Genomic DNA, 23825 nt, shown 5'->3' with positions numbered 1-23825 from the left:
TGTTTGTTACCATGGAAACTTTGACAAGTGCTCTAGCTAACTATTTTATTAGATGAATTGAAGATTCAGCTGAAGACTGGAGGTGCAGGAAATCATTTTTAAAGCATACTTTTTAGCATCTGTGAAGTGTGGGTTACTATTATATATATATATATATATATATATATATATATATATATGATATTATGTTAGGATCTATTTCATTTCAAATTTGGAAGGCTATCAGTATTTAGAAGTCTAAATTACAACTAATGCTTCAGTATCTCTAGGATACAAAGAATATGTGCTCTAAAGGGGTATTTGTAACTCAGTTCTGTAGAAATTAGAAAAATTGGAACAATTTAACATATGGCAAATAGCTGTCCAGTCTTATTCCCCCAAAGCTCTACATCCTCCATCTATAGTAGTATCAGAAACAACTTCTGTTCTCAGCTCTGGTAGCATGAGCCATGATATAGGATGTTGCAGGAAGAAAAGGGCTTAATTCACTTGTTTTGCTCGTAATAGAATTAGCAATGCCACTTTGAATGGCAGCATCCTGTGTTCTTGAAGATGCTGGGGCTCTTGGTTCAAACCTTCTGCTATCTGCCCACACCTTTGTTCCTCGTGTCCAGATGTCCTTCCTTTTCTCACAGTTCACCTAAATCTCTTGTCAACCTTACCTCCATATACCCCTTCCTGTTCTGTCACTGAAACATAATTCTCCTCAAGATGATATCAACTAATCTTTAAAAATGAGAATAATCTTAATACACATTATCATCTAAGAGATCAAGATAGCTTTCTGAAGTTTTTTGCATTTACAATTGACCGAAACAAACCCATAGCTTATGAGATTACTCTCACTTTGACTGAATAGAACAAATATTCAGAAAATAAGGATGAAAGGGAATTGTTTAAGGATTACCAGTTGTCAGCTTCAAGGAATCAGACAGAAAGGAAGTAGTTTAAAGAAATTCAGCTTCTCAACTGTATTTCATAGAGCATGAATGGCAAAGATTGTGTTTTGGATCAACAGATGTGGATAATGGCAATACAGAAAAAAAATACGATAATATAGATATTTTCCCATTTCCTAACAAATTAAAATAAAAGCATTGTCATTTGGATGCTGTGTATTTTTCTCATTTATTGCAGCACATGTAAGAAAGACAGTAATTTGCTATGTCCAAGAAATTAAGAAAAAGGATATAACTTTTAATTCCCAAATCATGATGATATAAAACAAATATCTCTTCACTCTTTACAAAAGTATATTTTTCATAGACATAGATTTAATACAAATACATAGGACATGGATGATAGTGTTTTCTAGAATCTTAAAAATATTTTCCTATACTAACTGTTAAAGTTATTGGTAAAAGCTAATAGGATTTGATATGGTGTTTTTCCACAACATAGTAACTGAATTACACCCTAAACTCTTTATGTGCGTATATAAAGTAAATATAAAAGCAATAAATTATGTGAAAATTAAATTATTTTATTGAATGTCAGTGGTCATTTAAGTTGAATTTTTATAGGAACATATTTTAATTTTATTATTACTCGTAGTTCACATAGAAGATATATTTTTGATCTAACATTCATTTTTTTCCCTCTCCATAGGTTCTACTTTCATTTGTAACACTCACATAATCCCAGTGAAGAACCAAGAGGGCGTGGCTATGATGTTCATCATTAATTTTGAGTATGTGACAGATGAAGACAATGCTGCCTCCCCAGAGAGGGTAAACCCAATATTACCAGTCAAATCTGTAAACCGTAAGTACAAGGCCACATGTCCATAAAGTCCTGATACTCTGCTGCTGCTGTAGTCATTTGCATGAGTCAGTTCTCAAATAGGAAATATTACTATTGTCTATCAGATAGCCATAGCTGATGTTACCCTTTGACCCTCTACAGAATTTATCATCTACTTTGACAGCCATATGTAGTAGAATATTATTTAAAGGTGTGTTACTTTTGTTTATGTTGCATTTGTTTAACTCTGTGAACCTCTATTACTGTGCCTGTCTAAAATACCTGGTGGTCTAATAAAGAATTGGCCAATAGCAAGGCAGGAGAAAGAATAGGCGTGGCTGGAAGGTAGGGAGTATAAATAGAAGGAGAAATCTGGGAAGAGGCATTGGAAATCTAAGATCTAGGAGCCAGAGAAGGAGGAAGACTCCAGGGGCTAGCCACCCAGCTAGCTATAAAATAAGAGTAAGATATACAGAAATAAGAGAACAGGGAAAAGTCCAGAGGCAAAAGATAGATGGTATAATTTAAGTTAAGGAAAGCTGGCTAGAAACTAAACCAAGCTAAGGCCAGGCATTCATAAGTAGTAATAAGCCTCTGTGTGTGATTTATTTGGGAGCTAGATGGCAGCTCCCCCTCCCGTGAAAAGAGTTAAAATAACAACAGTCATATGTCTCAGGTATGCCATGATGTATTTTACCAATGCCTTATTTTTAAAGGGTCATACTATGTAGTTCTGGATGGCCCCTGAATTCAGTATATAGTTAGGATGGCCCCAAACTGACTGCATCTGCTTCCATAGCACTGAGACTAAAGGCGTGCTCCACCTATCAGTTCTTTAATCTGAAAAACACTTAAGTTGTTTTCAAATGTTAGGTATTAGAAATAACACTTCATAGAGGTAAACAAAGAATTTATATTGCTTGATAAGCTATTAGCTTATAAATTAAAAAAATAGTTTATCTCGGTTAGCTCAAAATAATGGACCAATAAACAGATAAAAGAGGTATTAAAAAGAACTAATAAATACATCATACAAATATGTTGATGTTGGTAAAATAAGGTAGTTCACACTGTTAGGGGATATTTTGTTTGCTCCATTTAATGATTTTTCCAACTCAGCCTCCTGTACCTTAATTTAGGACACATTGATCTTCTTCTCTTTTGTTGCTGCATTTTAAACTAAATTTTAAGTTTTATTTTAGTTGTACTATTCCATCCATATGGTGCTTGTTTTTTGATACTTATTAAGATGTTATCCTTCCCTTTTATTTGATTATAGTTTTGTGGGAATGCATGTTTATTGATAAATTGATTGTTTTTCATAGTGATAGCATTCTGTGTTGCTCTATTCCATTTTATCGTGTTAGTGTTTGGTTGTTTCAGTATACATATATGTCTGTTTATAATTGTTAACATTTTTACTTTTCTAATGGTTGTCTTTATAAAATAATTTATGAGATGCCATATATCTGCACTTACATTGTAGCTAGAGTTTTCCTGCCTTGCCCACAGTCAGGACAAATCTTTGTCACCCGCCCGTCCCACAGCCGCTCAGACCCTACCAAGTAAATACAGAGACTTATATTGCTTACAAACTGTATGGCCATGGCAAGCTTCTTGCTAACTGTTCTTACAGCTTAAATTAATCCATTTCCATAAATCTATACCTTGCCACGTGGCTCGTGGCTTACCCACATCTTCACATGCTGCTTGTCATGGCAGTGGCTGGCAGTGACTCCTTCTGCCTTCCTGTTCTTTCTTTTCTCCTCTCTGTTAGTCCCTCCTATACTTCCTGCCTAGCCATTGGCCAATCAGTGTTATATTTATTGACAAATCAGAGTAATTTGACATACAGACCATCCCACATCCCACAACAAACATAGTTTGTTGAATTTATAGATTTGGTTCCTTCTTCATCCTCACCACACAATCAATTTTGATTCCTTACTTTGAGCAAGAAGATCGTTTTCTGTCTTTCCCACCATAAACTTTTAGTTAATAATATATTTATTTCTTTGAGGTTGTCATTGTGTTGCTAAACATCTTTAGTAGTCAGCTATTTGACTTATTAGTTTGGATTATATCATTAGACTCCTATACCTTATTGGCTTGGATTATAGCATTAGACTCCTATATCTTGCCAACAAGTCACCCAAATGTAGTCTGGTTTATTTTTCTCCCCACCCTGCCCCTTTTTTGACATTATTTTCTAGTCTGTCAGTTATGGAACATTTTTATATTTTTCACTTTTGTTTTTGTCTTAAATTCCTAATAAAATATAATCAGTATTCACATGGATCTCCTCAGTTTCCCCAGCATAACTTACTAAAATAAACTTACTCTTGCAAAGTGTTTTCAGAACACTTTCTTATTCCTCGGGGCTGTGATTTGAATGATAAATGTCCACCATAGCCTCATGTATATGAATATTTAGTCTCCGGTGGGTGGTACTGGTTAGATAAAATTCAGGGGTATGGACATGCTGGATTAAGTATGTAATGTAAGGTTGAGCTTTGGAAGACTCAGGTCTTTTCTATTTCGGTCTCTCTGCTTTGTGCGTGTGGGTTTAAGATGTAAGCTTGCCACTCCAGCTGTCATGTCTGTTTCTTCCCCCCACCATGATGAACTCTTGTCCCTCTAGACCCATGAGCCTGAACAAACCACCCCTGCTGTAAGTTGCCTTGGTCATGGTGTTTTATCATAGCAATAGAGAGGTGACAAGTAAAACACACCGTTCTTTGATAGCCACAATGCTTGAAGGACAGCATTGGTAGATAATAGCAATTAGGGTGTTACCTTTCATTTGTATTGGCCTGGGACTCCAACAGCCTATTTATTCTTTTCTTCCTTTAAGTGCTGCTGACAAGGAGTCTAACACCAGTCTCCTTAACCATGCTAGCTATTTGGGATCTGGGTCTTATGTAACTAGGAATCTGGCCTTTTTTCATCTCACACTTCCTATTTCGTCTCCAGTATGGACACGTCTCTGCAGGAGGACTCTTCAGAGTCTAGTTCATCTTTCTAATATTCGTGCCTCCACTTTTCTTACATAGGTTCTGTGTGGCTCTGTTCTCTGATTCGTCCTGTGTCCTCCTCAGCAAATTCTACTGCTCTAGTTTTTGGTGATCATTTCTAGGTGCAGATGAAAACTGATGTTTGAAGATATTCCTCTAACCATGCCATATGCATGCCTTATGGGTGCTATTGATTTCTATGGTTGGAGATGACTCATGAAATTTGGACTTTATATACCTGGTATTTCTAAGGCATGCTGGAAAACATTGCAAAGTGTTAATAATAGAAATTTAAAAATCCTAAGCTTTATCTACATGACATAACAACATGCATAAAATATAATCATGCTTCCAAAAGCTCATGCTGTCCATTGTGTCCAAACTTTGAAATGAGATATATTTATAAGTAGGGGCCAGAGGTTGACATTGGTAACTTTTTCTGTGGCTCTCTACCTTATTTTTGAGATCAGTTCTCCCACTGGACCTTGGCCTTACTGCTTCAGATAGACAGTTGATTCTCCTGTCTGCCTCCATGGTGCTGAGATTCTAGGCCTGTGCTACTTGCAGCCAGCTCTTTGTTTATTTATACCGTATCACGCATGTGTGTGTGTGTGTGTTCATATGTGTATGAGTGGATGTGTTTAGGTGCACATGCATGGCCCTGAAGTTGATATCATGTGTCTCCCCTAAGCACTTTTCTCTTTATTTATTGAATCAGGATCTCTCAGTGAACTAGGAGTTCATCAGTTCTGGCTAGACTAGCTAGCCAGCTTGGCCTACTGTTGACACTACAGTACCTACCTGTTTCTCACATGAGTTCTGGGATCAGAATCTGGTCTTCAAGTTTACACATCAAAACTTTTATTCACAAAGCCATATCCTTAGCTCTCATATTCAGCTTTTTCACATGGGTTCTTGGGATGGAACTCAAGCCAACACTCACATGTGTGCAGTTTCCTAGATGAACTGTCATCCCATGTACAACTTTTTGGCATTGAAACACAAAACTGTTATCTATAAAGTTCAAGCTTAATAGCCATATTGAAATGTTTTGGTTGTGTTTCTTTTAGATTACACACACACACACACACACACACACACACACACACACACACACACCAAACACATAAAAACAAAAAACTGGTCATGTTTTATGGCAGGTTATGCTTTTGGATGCGGTTTAATTATCCTTGGCTCCATGATGTTTATGGTCCATGAGTTACAGGTTCTTCCCTAAAAGTATAAATCTAACTTAATACTAAATCGAACAATTAAACATTTTTCATAGTATCAGTTACTTTATTTGCCAAGTCTAAATATCAGTACAAATTTAATTTTCCCTAAAGCTGAAAGATCCCAGCATACTAGCTTAGCCTAACGCCATTTCAAGTAAGGTCTGAAAAGCGCAGGGTGTCTACAGCCGGCCTCCTGGCCCCAGAAAAGAGTACTAAAGGTCAGAAAAACAACTTGGAGCCAGGCAGCAGGCGTGTCAAGCTCGGGGAAAAACCACGAGCTGCCCTGAGTTTGAACCCGGCCTCATTTGAATCGTCCAATCAGAGCCCTGTAAACCATGAGTTGCCCTGAGTTTGAACCCACCCTCCTCGTGCTCCTGCTGCCCGACCCTATAGACCCTATAAAAACCCTCCGCTCCAGCCCGGGGCGCGCCAGTCTCTTGAGCTTCTTGAGGGACTGTGTTGCCCCGGGTACCCGTGTTCCTGAATAAAGCCTCTTGCTGTTTGCATCTGACTCGTGGTCTCGTGTGATCTCTGGGCGAGGGTCTCTCCAGAGGGAAGACTGCCTTCGGGGGTCTTTCAAAGCAAAGGTAGAACAAATATATTAATGTAATATAATGCCAATATCCTAAATTATCACCCTGAAAAATACTACATTTGAGAAGATTTATTGAAAAATCTGTAATTCTTAAATCTTCAAAAAGATGTGTTTTGAAACAAAATTAAATTACTATAAAAATTCTGATCCCAAACATTATGTCTTTAAAGTGATACTCACTTCAATTTTGATATGTTTTCTCCTTATCAAATTTAGTCACTACTGGATGGTGTGTAAGAGTGAACTTCAGTGGTATCTGCCTCTTTCTGCCATGGATACTTGTAAATATTCATGAATAGTTGCCTTTCCACAGAGGGAATGGCTAGTTTACTTTCTTAACCATCTTCTCAAAATGCTTCATTTTACCCATGGAATAGTGTCTGATATGACTCTTCATCTCATGGATGTACAAAATCTTATAGAAGTAAATCTTTAAGATATAAGAAATCTTATGGAAGTAAGAAATAAACTGCCCACACCATAGCAGAGAATGGAACTTAGAAAAAAAGATAATGTATTCATTTAAAACTGAAATACAAATGTTGAAATGACACCTTGGTTTCCTAAATAGAAAGAAATCTACACACTTGCTTCCGGAATGCAGACAGTCTATGGCATTTTATGTTCATTTAGACTGGCATCTCATGGGAAAGTCCTGACAAGGCCAGGAGAGATTCTGCTCCTTATTTTGTGACTATGTGTGGTTCCCCTATGGTGTAGCTGTCACTCACACAGGAAATCACTGGAGAGAATAAAAAAAATATGCAGATACAATTGTTTCCATGGCTTTTCAAAGCCTTATTATTTACAGCCAGTGTATTGGTTTTGCTCATACCCTTCTGTCATTTTGTTCTCTGTTTCCCTTAACTTCGTGTCAGAATTTGAAGAATTGATTGTTAAATCAAGCAGAAAAGTTTAAAAGACCCAAATTTTGCTTGATAACATTTCACATTATGTCTCATCTCTGACAAACCATGCTGATTTATTTCTTTGAGAGTAAAATTTTACTGTCAGTACAAAATAATGGCCTTGGCTTTCTTCGACATTGTTTGGAGATAGATAAAGATAGAATAGAGAGCCAGAAAAAAATAAAACAAAAGAGAGGGGTAAGGAATCCAGGGAAGAAGTGAGGGAGGGCTGAAGGAAAGAAGGAAGAAGGGAGCAAGGAAAGAAGAGAAGGAGGCAGGAAGGAGGGAAGGAGGGTAGGAGAAAGGGAGGAATGGAAGGTAAAATTTGAATACATCTCTTTGGAACAACACATATTGTTCAGGAGAGTCCACCAGAGAGGTCGACTGAAACACAGTTTATAGCCAACTGAAAGTCTTTGCTCAGCCTGGGTGAAGGGAGGAGGGCACTGGACCTGCCTCCACTGAATCTACCAGCCTGAGCTGAATCCCCAGGGGAGTCCTAGCCCTGGAGGAGATGGGAATGGGGGGTGAGTTAGAGGGAGGGGAGGGCAGGAGGAGGGAGAACAGGGGAATTCATGGCTGATATGTGAAATTAAATTAAATTATAAAATGAAAAAAGAAAAAAGACTGCTTAAATGTGTAAAAAAAAAAAAAAAAAGCAAGACATTCCAATCAGCTGGGACTACACTCAAGTATTCAAGACTTAAGTATAGCCCTGAGCATTTACATTTACAGCAAGGAACTTTTAAAGACAAAAGCTACATCCTGATATCTTGCTGATACCTTGCTCTGTAGCTGCAGCTACAGGGAGAGGTTTTGCTCAAGCAAGCAGTTTAACAGAAGCTAAGATAAGCAGTTAGCTGGTGGTGAAGGTTTGCACAAGCAGGCTGTTTAACAGAAGCCACAGTCAGTTAGCCAGTGCATCTTTACCTCAGGTTCCTAAAATAGAGTTGAATTATTTTCCTTGAGATTCTCCATCAAGGAAATCATATTCTAATTAAACCTGAAATGACCTCAGCAAGAATACAAAATGGCAGAACCTCTGCACTATCTTGCCCTGTTATAATATTAACCCTCAATTAACCCTTAATATAGTGATATTACTCCAAAGCCTACAATCCAATTGCAGGCTTGTGGGTCAATTAAACTGGTCATAAATAAAGTCTGGTTATACTGATATATATGATAAATACTTTAAAACTGATGTTTTCCTCTAGTCAATGCTTAATCTCTTATGAAAATATTGTATGTATACTTCTGAAAGAAAGAATTAGAGAAAGATGTAAAGGGGAAGATTGCCTACTTACTATTTATTAAAGATACATGTTTTTTGTAAATTACTTGTCTTCCTAAAATGTCACCAACCTGAGCAAAAAAAATGACATGTGTACATATTTTTAACTATTAAATTGAGATGACTAAGGAAAATAAGCAATGTTAAATGCACATAGAAAATAGAAGTTATAAAAGGGGAGACTTGTGTATTGAATGGTGTAATAAACATTCTCAGTAAAAATACTAGCTTTAGAATATGGAGTCCAACACAAGAAAAATAAGCATATTCTTCAGAAAAAGTAAATTTTTTCACAATATTATCTGTGAGAGTTACAAAACCAGAATGGAAAATGTCCCCCTGAATGGAAAGTGTTCATAAGGAAGTGTTAGTATTAGTGGGTATAACTATCAAATTAATAAATATTGTACAATGGATCCATTTAACTAAGCAATGTTAATAAAATAAAAGACAGACTCAATTTTTTTCTTATTGGTACTTTGTATAAAATATTCTTAAAAATGGAAATGATAGAGTTTGCTAAAACTTTCTTGAGAACATTGGGGAAACCTAAATTGAACAAAATTCTTAATTGCGTTAGTTAATCTCAATTGTCAATTTAATAGGAACTGGAATCCTCTAAGAGATAGGCCTTGGGCATATCTGGGCCATGCTGTCCCTCTGTTACCTAGATTAGGTTAACTGAGGTGAGAGGACCTGCTCACTGTGGGCAGCACCATTACCTAGAATGGGATCTGTACTACCTTAAAGGTGAAAATGAGCTAAGCACATTCACTCAGTGGTGTCTGCTCTCTGACTATGGATGACCCATGCAAGACTGTACCCTTGAGCAGTGGTCCAGAATAAATCTTTTCATCCTTAACTGACTTTTGTCAGGACATTTTCTCATAGCAACAGAAAAATAAACTAAGATAATATCCAAATAGAAAATTAGTGCATATACTTTTATCTTGTTTGAGCTACTATAAAAGTTTCTCTCACCAAACAAATCTCATTAATAACATTTTTACTCCTTAATCAATGTAAAATACTTCTGAGTCTCAATTTAAACCTACATCATTTACTGTCAAAAGTCCATGATATATTGAGTTTGTGCTATAATTTAGGTCTTTTCTAATAAGTGACAAGCTCTAAGTTTTCTTCATTCCTAGAAAATTTATTTCATCAACCTACTAATTGACTATATAGAGAGAGACTATATAAAATATACACATATATTTTATATATATAAACTATATTTCAAATGCTTTTTCCTTTTCATATTTTCTCCCATTTCCTCTAGCAAGTACTTCCAACTTTCTCTAGAGTGCTTATGACTCTGGCCTCAAGTCCATTCCTGTGTGCTACACCACAGAAAACTTTTCTTCTTGTGCCCATAGCAGGGGTGAAGGAAGGCATTGGGTTGGAAATTCCTCAACAACTATATGCCACCTTCAGCTGGAAAATCCTAAGTAAAACTTACATGTCCCCTAAGGATCTGGACTACCCTGCTCCTTCAAATCTTCCCCAGTGTCTTCCTCCCATGCCAATGTTTGCTTCTGGCTCCTTCCTCTGTTGCTCATACTCAAGCTGGTGAGAATAAATAGCCTGCATTTCAACAGACACATTTTGTTTGTATCACATCATATTTTTTTTAAGTTTTAATTAGTCGAATTTGTTGCCAGCATTTAAAATTTGGATATTGCACATTAAAATTAGGATATCTGGCTCTCTTTCTTCCTCTCTCTTGAATATCTAGCCACACACCCCAAATGTTCGTTTATAAGTCAGCGCAGAATGCTAGCCACTCCTTTTTGACAGGGCCTGTGCTATCCTACTAACTGTATTCAGAACAGGTTCCCTTAAGTTGTGTATATACTTGGGTCTCTTAGTTCCTATTATTCGTCTCTGTCTGTAGGCATGTGAACCACACATGTATCCTTGTTTCCACTCTTCCCTTCTTTCCACAGAGCAGCATCGCCGAGCTCTCTGTATTCATTCTCTAGACTGTCCCTTGCATAGGTGAGCAAGATTCACTTCTTGCCTATATTCCTACTTCTAGACACCTACATTCACTGCATCTTTCAAATAAACGGTTATTTCAGAAGTGTTTGCTCCCTCCTCTCTTTCCTTTTCCTCCTTCCCAGTTCCTCACTTTCCCCGATCTTACTCCCATTTTCTCTCTGTCTCTTATCAGTGCTAGAGGACCACCCTGGTGTTAACACATACCAGACAAGCTTCTACCACTGAGCCACACTCCAAAACCCCTTCTTATTCTACACTTAAACACTGTTTATCTTCCAGGAGCTACTTTCAGCATTCCCCCTTTATAGGAATCATCATTGTACATCCTACTTGGCCATTTTCATCTCTTACCTACAGCTTCAGGCCTTTTGATAAATCAGTATTTCAAATCAGTTTCTTTAGTCTTTTCTCATCACTTAGAGCCTGATATATCCAATAACCCATTAGGTGTGTTCTTTGGAATATTTTAGTCCTTCTGGAAGGTTTACCCTTTCAAGTTAAGTGTGTCTTAAGATCTCTGGCCCTGCTCACTCAGAATTCTTTGATCATCGTAGATGTTGTCATTAACCAGGTCATCTAAACCAAAATATAGCATCATGCTATGCTTCTACTCCCATTGAATCTTCTCATTTCCCATCAAAGGGGTGAACCAAGTACATCCATCACTTCATTCAATAGCTCTCTCTTATATTGCACTACAATTTCCTACTCAGAAGTTTAACACATCTTACATGAGCTAATACAATAGTCTCATAATTTTAATTCCTTCCTTCAGCTTCTTTTCTTCAATATTACATGAAACATTGCTTGTTTCAGATTATGGTAGTCCACTATTTCTATCCTTCATAATACCTTTTTGTTTTCTAAAACATGAAACTCCAAATTACTGTGTGTATGCAATACAAAGATCTAAATCAGAGTGGCTTCCCTCATTTCCTTAGCTTCCTCTTCTGTAGCTTCTCATACTTCTCATTATTGAGTATTTTGTCATGTATAGTCTGGTAGAATGTTGTCATTTTTGTAGCCTAGCTATTCCAAAAGACTCTTTCCTGTGGAAATCCCACCTCATCCAAGCAGTTCTATGTGATCCTGTTCCTGTGGGAACATAACATTTCACACTTTGGCCTACTGTCACGTGGGGGACATCTGTTTTCCCAGTAGACAATAATAAAAATCATATATGATCTCAATTTTTAAATATACATAAAAATGAATTTTAAAAGTCAAGAATAAGAGTGAGGTGAGGACTGTGGGATATTAGAGAATAATAATCTAATTTAATGTGGCCAGAGACCCTTTAGCTCATTTTCAAAGAGGCTACATGTTCTTTCTTGTACCTCTATAAACCCTTCACAAATAGTAAGTATCTGTGTGTAACAAAAGTAAATACATGCATACATTGTTTCACATGGAATTATTGATTTATTATCTACTGAGTGGGCATCAACTGGATTGCCCAAGTCAATGACTCTCCACATGGTAAAACTATTGCTATGAACAGGAAACATGCTTGAAATTCAAGGTTTTTGGTCTTTGTGTCAAAACTACTGCCTCAGAAACACATAAATTCAGTACTCTATGTATTTCAAACTTTGTGTCATTCTGGTGCCATGGTCTAAGTTAACTAATATTCAAATAAAATGATTTTTAAGTGAAATTAAGTATAAGTCATGCAATAAAACAACCTCAGATCTCTATAGGGGTTTATTCTGACAATAACTTTCAGAAATAAACTTTCTCATTTAATCTTGTTAAAAAGATCTCATTATCTTGAAAAAGATTGAAATTATATCTTTGGGGGCAAATTTTACTACTATCCTTACTAAAATAAAAGTTTGAATTATCCTAAAAGCCTCAACTGAAACTAAATTTATAAATACAAAATAACACTTGATAATTCAGGCAATTATCTGTCTAATTTAAGCCACTAAAACCTATTCATATGTTTTGGACTCACTCAAGATAATTAACACATAAAACATACATTTGCCTCAACAGCTGCATTACTTCCTCAAATTTGTGTCTGTTTTCTGACCCCAAGCAAGGGAGAAACAAAGAAATGTTCCATGTAGTTCATTTGCAGAAGGGCTGTTGCCATGCTTTTACTATTCTCCATTGGAGCTGAAAGTCATTCCTTAATTCAAAGATGAAAGGCTGCCGTGGTAATACAGAATTCCCTAATCAGCACACATTACTATAGAAACGGTCTGCTATTCAGCAGAATTTAATTAAAGGTTTCACGATGTAACTAATGTTTACTTTCATCCTTCCTTTGAAAGTCTCTTCTATAAGGATTAAATTTGATATAGAAAAAGTAACCATGCCATTATTGCAAAAACAAATAGGGAAAAAGTTCAGTCAAATTTATGTCATGGTTTTCCTATTATATGGGCAAAGAACATATATCTAAGATCAATTGAAGTGCTTGTTATTGGGGAAAAAAATATGTACTTCGTTAACAATGGATGTTGATCAGCACCCAGGTCAGCCTAAGCATTTCCAGGGCCCCTTGTGAGCATTTTATGGAATATTTTGTTGCTTAGCAACATGAACATCAGGGACACTCTCTAGTTATACAGCATTTGGGAACACGGACTACTTCTCATTCATGTTTTGAACATTCTATTTAGAGCTCCCATCAGCATGATGGCTGCATGATCATCCAGAATCAATGCAAGTTAAGATGTTATCACATCCAGGAGACCTGAATTGATTCTTTAACTTGGCATTTGGAGAGAGAAAAAATGTAAATATACCTGAGAGAAACTCAAGAACAGTATGGTAGAAGCATGCATTCATTAATTTAGTGGTTATTTTATGGAGATCTAGTTAGACATACGTAATGTTGGTGTCTTGCATTCATTCTCTGTGTCTCCTCACTGAAGGATTTCAACCTTGAGTGGTTAAGAGCAGCCCATCTCATTACCCTGTCTTCTTGCTTATCTCCCTTGTCCAAATCTCTGTGTGCTGCCTCCTTTGCTGTCCTGATGATGTGGCCAGACTGGAAGCAGGGCTTCTCACACGCCAGCAGCAATTTTTAACAAGTTCAGAGGAGTGTGCTGCCGCTGTTGCTGCTGCTACAATTGTCCTCGTGTCTCGGTGCAGCCCTAGCTGACCCCTGATCTTCATACAGCATCCTGCGACTCACATCACTTCAAGATCCCAATTGGTCCATTGCTCACTGCCTCCTTTCCTTTGTATGATCTTGCTTTTTCACTGGTATCACCTGCTCTTAGGTTGTATCATTGAAGACTTCGTCTTACGTGTTTTTACTGATCACATCTGCTCATTCAAAGAGCCCCATATTTAACGTTACTGTCTGCCAGTTGACTCCCAGGAGACATTCTGTTATGTTTTGTTTTGCTTTGTTGTTTAGTTCTGTATCTCTAAAACTACACTGGCTACATTGGTCCATTTATCATTCATTACTCAGGATAGGCAACTGATCAGTACTAGTCCACACTGAATGCTATTTTTTTTTCCCATCTAGCTGCTAATGGCACCTTCTTAGGCAATATTCTGGGTTAGGTTTGCAGCCACTTGATAGATACCACCTCACTCTCTTAGGAGTAGGAAAAACTCACCAGCGTTCAAGGTGTTTCTTTCACACTTCTCTCCTTTAAAAGAAAAGGCTGATTTCTGTTTCTCCTATCAAATTTGGTCTTTTACTATGTTTGTGAATTAAAGCATGTCTCTCTGTATGACCATGTTTATTGAGCTAGAGAACTGTTCACACTGACTTTAAGGCTTTTGATTCAAGTGTCAAGTGTATGACTCCCGGGAATTTAGAAAAGCCCTTTCACTTCTTACTTTCTTGGTTGTTTTTGTTGTTGTTTGTATCTTTTTTTGAGACAGGGTTTCTTTGTGTAGCCCTGGCTGTCCTGTTCTGTAGACCAGGCTGACCTTGAACTCACAGAGCTCCTCCTGCCTCTGCCTCCCAAGTGCTGGGAATAAAGGTGTGTGGCACCGCCACCTGGCTCAATTCTTATTGTGAATAACTGGCAATAAAATTCACTTATGACAACATTTTTCACAACGAAAGGTGGCTCTTTTTCTCCCTCTTTGTACTGGACCCTTCACTCCTGACTCTGATAGCAAAAATACTGACAGTTTTGATTGTCACACACACCAAACTGCCTCTCAGTTGGTCTGGGGATTGTGCTCATGAGTGGGTGTAGGTTTACACAGGGTTATGACCTTTCCCAAGGGCAGCAGCAAGTGACTGGGTGATGCAGAGGTACAAGAGGCTTCAAATAAGCAGCAGAGAGCTTAAGATGACATTGGAATCCTGAAGCCTTGAGTCTTAAGGTAGTAGATAGAGGTCAGGGCAGAGGTAGAAATACAGTAAGACCTGAGAGCAATCCACCAGCAGCTGCTGTTAGAAGCTTCAGAAGCTTCAGGAGCATTTAGACAAGAATTGACATTACTACCTCTTCCCAGTCCCTCCTTACAGTGAATGTGCCTGAATTTAGTCCCATGAAAACATTTACATAGTCTGTCCTCTCTCTCTCTCTCCCTCTCTCTCTCTCTCTCTCTGAATGGGACAGGGCTTCTCTGTGTGGCCCAGGCTGTCCTGGAACTCTATCTCTAGACAAGGCTGGCCTCAAACTCACGGAGATCTTCTTGCCTCTGGTATTAAATGCGTGCTCCACCACTGCCCAGCAAGTCTGTTTTCAGTGATCCCCTCTAACCCACCTCAGCTCTTCACTAAGGGAAAAGCTCGCAGCCTTCACTACTTCTCAGCTCAGCTTCCCTCCACACTCTCCTTGCCTTACCACAGGGTAGCTCCCTTTGCATAACAATTGACACCTAAGGAGCTCTCCTTTTGGTACAAAACTCAACCAGGAACAACCAACCAGGAAAGACATAAATGTTTTGAAGTCACATATTGGATTTTAGTAGTAAAATTATTAGATCATCAATGTTATAAAATTTTGTGAAATGATAATAAACAGAATGAAGGAAACAAGAACTTGCAGTTGAAAGAAAAAACACGATTAAAAGCTTTGTGGAAATTTTTTATATGAATATTCATCTTTTCCCCAAGAAAGACTGTTTCTGATATACATAACTACCAGTACTTGTTATTTAAATTGTGTATTTAAGCAAAATTACATTCATAGAAGTAGTTTATCAGTATTTCCTCTTCTCTGACAATGCATAAGAGTTGTGAAAAAAAATATTGAGTTTTTTCCTATTTCAGGTTTACTATTTTAGTAGACATGAGACTAAATAAAATCTAATTATCCAAGTAAGAAAGTAAATTTAACAAAATCTGAAGACGTAGCAAGACATTTTGCAGAGTTAAAAGGCACAACAGTTCCACTTATCTACGTTTTCTATTCCATCCCTTAAGGAAGTACAGCAGTGCACCAGTTTCTCAGTGTGTATTCTTTCCGCGTGAACTACATGGAGACAACTAAATCTGTAATGCAATACAACATGGTCATATTAACTTAGTGGTGTGGAAAAGACCATCTGGACCACCTTGATGTGACTGAACTACAGGAGCAAAAGAAATGCCTGTGTGCTCATTAATTTAAGAGAGCTACTGGGTGTTCTTTTTTTTTTTTTTTTTTTTTTTTTTGGAGGGGGTGTCACATAACTGATGAAAAATGAGTAAAAGTGGGTATTGATTTTCCATGCATTGTAATAAAACTTGCAAAATTGATTTGTAAACTGTAACTCAATTTCATGTGCATTAAAAACTAATCAAATGACTTTGATGCAGCTCACTGATTTTTAACTTGGCAATTTACTTGAGCATATAAAAATTGTTAGTAGAAATATGTAAAAATGCTTTCAAAACACTTATAGTCTTACACTGATATCCAATCTTACTTGTGCAGATTGGTTGCTCTCATCTTTGTATATTAATCTACAATATAATGTTTAATATACTTGTATTGTGTAATAGCATTTTACCAGAGAAATAAATCCTATTTCAATTACTTTTAACATTATTAACTACTAGACTACAAGTGAAATCTTGGCATAATAAATAGCCTGCTTAATTCTAAATTGTTCTCCAACAAGCATTTTATCTCTATTTTCCTAGATGATAAAGGCCTTGAAAACACTTCTGTGTAAACTCAACAATCAGAATGGAAGCAACTGAAACCCTGTCTCAAAGGGTGAAATTGATAATAGGAGATATGTCAGTATACAGGGCATGATGTAGAGTTCTCATGATTTGTTTAGTTCTACTCAGTTGTAAAGTACATAGGAGTCAATACAGTTCCAGGAGGCTAAGATTACAGAAGTATAATGATCAGAGTAACTATATGTTTTAATCTAAACTAAGCACATTATCAACTCAGTTTATTATGTGTTTGTATAACTCTATGGCCATACTTGATTATTTTGTCAAAACTGAGGCAAAATAAACAAGGCCTTCCATGCAAGGGTATAGAAAGTGTTAACTGAGAAATCACTACGTCTATTATTACCTTATGCAGTGGAAACTGGAGAAATATCAACCTGGTTCAGAGGAAAGGAAAAGCCTCTCTGAGGAAACTCTTCTGGGCTATCACCTGAAGGATGAACTAAGTAGACAGAAGGAAAAGATCTAACAGAAGGGAGCCCTGAATCTGAAAGAAGCATGGGCCTCCAGAGGAATAAAAAAGCCATCATGGAGGATTCTAGAGGCCAAAGAGGAGAAGTAAAGATCAGGGTAGAGATTATGTATCTTCATTCTCCAAGAAAGAACTTACAGAGAGAAGTGAGAATAGTTACTTTATCCAATGTGAATGTTTAACAACATAAAACTCATTGTCTTTGGGAGATGAACAACACTGCTGAGAATATGAAAAAGGACCTACATTCGATGGCAAGGAATCAGTTCTACCATTAATTAGACAGAACGAAAGCAGTAAGACATGAGCTACCTGTCCAAAGTAGGAGTAAACACATCTGCAGATGTGGGAAACACAGGCCTACACCACTCTGTTAGCATCAGAAATTTCACATCTGGGGTTTTCTTGGAAACATTAGAGAATCTATAGATAACAAATTATTGTCTGGGTGCTTTCAGCTTTTTATTTCCTTTGAGGATGGAAGTTTACTTGAATTATTACTTTTTAAATCTATTTTTAAAAAGCAAACTCAATAGACAACAGATGTCTATAAAATGATGCAATCAATGCACGCTGCTTCCAACCCCCCTCACTGAGCAAATCCACTTTACAAATTCAGATTGTTTTTCCATATTTTTCTCTGCTGTCCTCCAACTTAAATGCACAAATAAATTATTAGGGTTTTTATTGAAAATAATATTATAAGTATATGAAGTCAAATGTGTATTACTCTTAAGAATACATTTGAACAACTTTGCCAGGTGGTGGTGGCACATTCCTTTTATCCCAGCACTTAGGAGGCAGAGGCAGGTGGATCTCTGAGTTAGAAACCAGCCTGGTCTACAGAGCAAGTCAGGATAGCCAGGTCTACACTGAGAACCCCTGTCTCATTTAAAAATAAACAAACAGAACATTTTAACAACTTTTAATTAGAGCATGAAATTTTTCTAGTATTTTTTTTTTTTTTTTTTCGAGACAGGGTTTCTCTGTGTAGCTTTGTGCCTTTCCTGGAACTCACTTGGTAGCCCAGGCTGGCCTCGAACTCACAGAGATCCGCCTGCCTCTGCCTCCCAAGTGCTGGGATTAAAGGCGTGCGCCGCCGCCGCCACCACCACCCGGCATTTTCTAGTATCTTAAGCCTCCCATAAAACACTATAAAATGCTATAATGGTTCAACCAGTGTCCTTTCAATGAAAAGTCAGATGGTTTCTATTTCAATGTCTTTGAATCTTAAAATGAAATCTTGCTGTGTCAAATGAAATGTGTGCTTTCTTTTTTATTTTAGCAGATAAATATAGGCAGATAACCTCCAAAGGGTCTGCAGAAATTTGCAATCCCAGCAACAAACCCTCAGGATAGTTGTTATGAATTATTATGTGGCCACCCTCCCACCCCCCACCCTCATCACACTTTCCACCCCCTACTCCCCCATCCCTACCCTTCCAACCCCTCACCCTCCATACCCCTCCACCCTCCCTACTCCTCCCCCTCCCTATCCCCCTCCCTACCCTCTACCCTTCCTACCCCCCCAACTCCTCTGCCCTCCCTAACCCCCCATCCTGTGCACCCAGAGAACCATCCTGGTATGATGTGGCAGGCTGGGCAGATGGCCATTAATTCACAATCCAGATGCTGCATCCATGTGGAGAGTTTATTATAATGGAGAAATGAAGAGAAAGATAGGAGAGAGAGAGAGAGAGAGAGAGAGAGAGAGAGAGAGAGAGAGAGAGAGAGAGAGGTCTAGGGTGTGTACCTTATGGAAGAAAAAGTGGAAGAGAGAGACAGAGAAAGGGGAGGAGTTTTTCCTTAGAATGGGGCTTGTCAGGAAGCAGGTCAGTGCCAAAGGGGTGGAATTTCAAGGGGTGAGTCAGAATATTAACAATAGTCAAGATAAATGTTGAGCTCCTCAGCCCTATTTCTTGCTAAATTGAAGGGAGAAAGATAATTTCCTTCTGTTTTAATTTACAACTCAACTACTAGTGTGTGTGTTTATTTATTTAATATTTTAATACTGGGTTCTTTAATGTCTGTTTATTCGGCTGTTATTTAAAAGCTTAATATTCACTCTTTAATGTTTATATTTAGATAACTTCTCAATGTCCACTCTTATGTAAGTGCAGTATCTCACATCACATTCTTAGATTTGGGAACAACAAATGTGACAAATACAAATAAAAATAAATAAACAAACAAACAAATAAATGCATCTTATCTTTACATCTCTTTTGTCAGCTACCATCAAAACTACCAGATGGATTGAGAAGCCTTTGGTATACAGTTGATCTCCTTTTTACCACACAAACTGGTCTTATAACACTGTTAAAAACAAAACTCCAGCATATCAAGCCCACTTCAAGCTCATGTCCTTCTCTACTACTATCAATACCTTTACTACCACACTCATCCCTGATTCTTTCTTATATAAATTGTGGGTATTTACTGGAACTAAAGTTTTTTTGTCATGTAAATAAAGTTTTTATTTCATTGAGGTGTTTTGTAATTATCAAAAGCAATAATATGTATATACTTATATAAATATATATATGTATATTTCATACTATCTCATAAAACTTTTTACACTATTTATCATTAAAGCAGAATAAATTAAATATAGATAGTTATTTGATAGTATTAATAGTATTAAGTACAGCAGTTCTTTCATATGGTATTCAAATATGAGTTATGTTTATTTTTTAATTATATATTCATAGAGTGAGAATACTCTTTTCTGTCTTCTTTTGTAGGGAAACTCTTTGGGTTCAAATTTCCCGGTCTAAGAGTTCTAACATACAGAAAGCAGTCATTGCCACAGGAAGACCCAGATGTGGTAGTCATTGATTCATCTAAACACAGCGATGACTCTGTGGCCATGAAACACTTTAAGTCTCCCACGAAAGAAAGTTGCAGTCCCTCTGAAGCAGATGATACAAAAGCCTTGATACAGCCTAGCCAGTGTTCTCCCTTAGTGAACATATCTGGACCTCTGGACCATTCCTCTCCCAAGAGGCAATGGGACCGCCTCTACCCTGACAGGCTGCAGTCAAGTTCCCAGCTAACACACTCCAGATCACGGGAGAGCCTCTGCAGCATAAGGAGAGCATCTTCAGTTCATGATATAGAAGGCTTCAGTGTCCACCCCAAGAACATATTTAGAGATCGGCATGCCAGTGAAGGTATGTTTAATTTTTTTTTAAAGATGGAAATATTTTTTAATTGGGTAATGAAAGTTTATTTTTACAATGTTTCAAAATTGAACAGTAATCTGCTTCTTCAAAGAAGAAATGTGATTAAAAGCTATTAAAAACACGAATTTTGCACTAAGGATCTTTTCTCATTTCCTCTTTGAACCCCAGTGAGTAATTTGGTTTCTTCTGGCTTCTTTATCAGTGTTTCTGAAATAGTATAACCATTATCAGCCTGCTTCCTGGTGTGTTAATTAATTAATGCTTAATTTAAGATGTGATTAGGTGATGAATTCTATCATCTTAAGCATAATTAATTTTGTTGGGTTTAGCAGATGATCACACCCTGAAAGAAAGAACAGTGTGCCCTCACAGCTATTGACCATCAGTGGTGGGAGACAGGTGGGAAGGGAAGGAAAGGAGAGGTTAGTGGGGAAACTCACTAGCAACTTGGAAAGCAGAATCAGAATTTATTTTCTCTCTAGCCTCTTGGATCACATTCCTAAATGAGCCAGAGTGAAAAATGTGCTTTGAAAGACACCACAGAAACAGTCCATCTTTAACATGATAATGGATGACATTGTTTGAGTAGTTAGGACGCCTGAGGCAATGTGCTTGACACACATTAAGTCTCATTTAAATCTCCTAGGTTAGGAACCAGTTTAAAGCTCCCTTGATAGGACAGTAAACAACTGCCACAGGGCAAGGTACTACCTCCCTGCCACAATTACCCCCTCCTTGACTCCTACTCCAGGAGACCTCCCTGTACATCCAGGGAGTCTGGAAGTAAGAGTAGCATGCCTGGACACTCAGACACTCTTCTCCAACCCCTTGGAGAATTGGATTCTTGAAAGGTCCCTTTCAAGTGGCTTTGCCACCAAGGCTGTTGTCAACTGTCTTTTTTTTTTTTTTTTTTGGTTTTTCAAGACAGGGTTTCTCTGTGTAGCTTTGCGCCTTTCCTGGAGCTCACTTGGTAGCCCAGGCTGGCCTCGAACTCACAGAGATCTGCCTGCCTCCGCCTCCCGAGTGCTGGGATTAAAGGCGTGCGCCACCAACGCCCGGCTTGTCAACTGTCTTTTTAAAACCATGTCCACCCATGAGGTTCCTTATGGCATAACCATTATACCCCATGAGAAAAGTTACTTTTTAAAATTCAATTTAGCTCCTTTGGAGACGCCTCACACCAAGATGATTTGCTAAGTCACAAAGCTATACCATACATTTTCCTCCTTCATTACTTTGTCTAAAATCCTCTTAGCTGTTTGTTCCCTGTTCGTACTATTACTAAACCCCAAGCACTGGTTTCCCCCTTCCCAAACCAGAGGAATCAAATGATTTCCTGAATGAAATGAAGCCTGAGTTTATTACATCCTATAGTTACCAACATATGTACATATAGGCATACATGCATGTATATACATACACACATGTAGAGATATGCAAATATAAATCAAGTATAATTGTAAGGGAAAACAATAAGATGTCATGAGCCACCCTTGACCGGCACTTTAGTGTCTGTAGTTCTGTAGACTTAGCACCCAGCCTAGTATTCTACTTATGACAGATACTCAATACCATTGCCTTGGCATTGAGAGGACCATACACATGAATCATTTTCCAATATCCTACTCATAAGGATATAATGAGTTCCTTTCTCCACATATACTGATTTAAACCAAAGCCTTAGTATTGAATCATGTGGAGGATCTTTCTAAAGGGCACAGTGGAAGAGAAAAGACAGAAGAGCTGAAGGAAATGAATTTGGTAGGAGCGCAAGGAAGGAATTCAAAGAGAGATAGAGGCTGGGTGGTGGGAGGAGAGAGGACAGGGGAATCCTTGGCTAAAATGTAAAATTAAATTAATAATAAAATAAAAATATTTTAAAAATAAAAAAGAGAGAAAACACTGTCTCAGAACAAACAGAATAGTTTGGAATAAGACAAATTGGAGAAACTACATTACAAGAGCAATTAGCACATCCACTTTAATCTATGGTCTGGAGAAAGTCCAAAGAAAAATAAAATTAAAGACAGTTCCCAAGCTAGATAATTATGTTCCAGACCACCTAGGAACAATGGGTTAGGTATTTTCTGACTGAATGAACTGTATAACTGGATGTTTGAACAATGAATCCTGTGGATGAATTACAATAAATTCAGTGGTGTTTCAAATAAACAGCATATGCTTTAGTCTGTCCCTACCAGTTAATATACTCATCTTTAACAAATATACTAAATCGTCAGAGCTTTCCCATAGGAAACTGAGTTCATGATAATAAATTTGAAAATCAAACATGTCAGACTCAACACATCCTGCATGCTTCACCCGTGTTTCGATGGAACTTCTCAGTATTGTATATCAAGTTTTATAATTTGTGTTTGTTATTTTCTGCTCAGGTGGCCTCCACATAGTACACAGTTACTAATACAATTATAGAAAAGGGTGACGATGTTTTTTTTTCTGATTTCTCAGTACAGGATCTGTATATAGATGCTTGGTGATAAGATCATTCTCAGTTTTCCTCCTCTCTTGGGACTAGAAACTTTCCCAGCAAAGTTTCACCCAAGAACCAATACCACAGTCAATATCCTGCAAACTGATAATTTCACAGGGCATTCAACCACCGTACTTCAACCATGAAATGATCTTCCCTAAAAATCACTGATGGGCTTTAAAGGAACTACCATTCCTGGGGCCATATAACTCTATGTATTTGAGAAAGTGAGCATAAGTAAAAATAGATGGGAACCTTCACAGTTGATTTTAGTTTTATGAACCCTTGAAAATGATTAAGATATAAAATCCTAGATCCACCAGAGTTAGAGTTAAGATCTTCTCATTCCAAAGCAGCACTGTGCTCTTGAAGTACTCAATCTTTAGAGTACTAAAAATATTTTATAAACATATGACTAGATGATATTTTACATGGTCTTCTCATTTATGTCTATTATTCAGTCAATATGTGACTCCAGACTAATAAATGTGTAGGTATTTTGTCCTTTAACTTCAGAACAATTTCGCCAAAAAATAAATCAGTTAATTAAATAAAACTGCTGATGGGCATAGAAGAAATAACAAAGAATTATCAGCTCATTTCTGCTTTCAATCTTCTCATTCTTCCTCAGTGTCAAAGCCTCACTAACTCTATGCTTTGTTACCAATTATCTTCATAGGATTTGGGTTTAGTGAGTACACACACACACACACACACACACACACACACACACACACATACACACACACACACACACACAGTGTGTGTGTATGTGTGTATG

General features: G+C 37.4%; 1 protein-coding gene across 2 annotated transcripts in view; it reads left to right on the top strand.

Moving 5' to 3' along the window:
• Kcnh7 (potassium voltage-gated channel subfamily H member 7) overlaps positions 1-23825 on the top strand; it is a 446649-nt gene that overhangs the window by 292916 nt on the left and 129908 nt on the right. For both annotated transcript variants that reach the window (XM_076569567.1, XM_006984601.4), the window contains exons 3-4: positions 1609-1764; positions 20113-20541. In XM_076569567.1, the coding sequence (XP_076425682.1) occupies positions 1609-1764; positions 20113-20541 (585 nt within the window). The remainder of the gene's footprint in view (positions 1-1608; positions 1765-20112; positions 20542-23825) is intronic.

Source organism: Peromyscus maniculatus, chromosome 4, assembly GCF_049852395.1.
Source record: "Peromyscus maniculatus bairdii isolate BWxNUB_F1_BW_parent chromosome 4, HU_Pman_BW_mat_3.1, whole genome shotgun sequence".
In the NCBI taxonomy this organism is placed as follows: domain Eukaryota; kingdom Metazoa; phylum Chordata; class Mammalia; order Rodentia; family Cricetidae; genus Peromyscus; species Peromyscus maniculatus.
The sequence above is the reverse complement of the archived record's forward strand: the minus strand, read 5'-3'. Positions and strand labels throughout refer to the sequence as shown.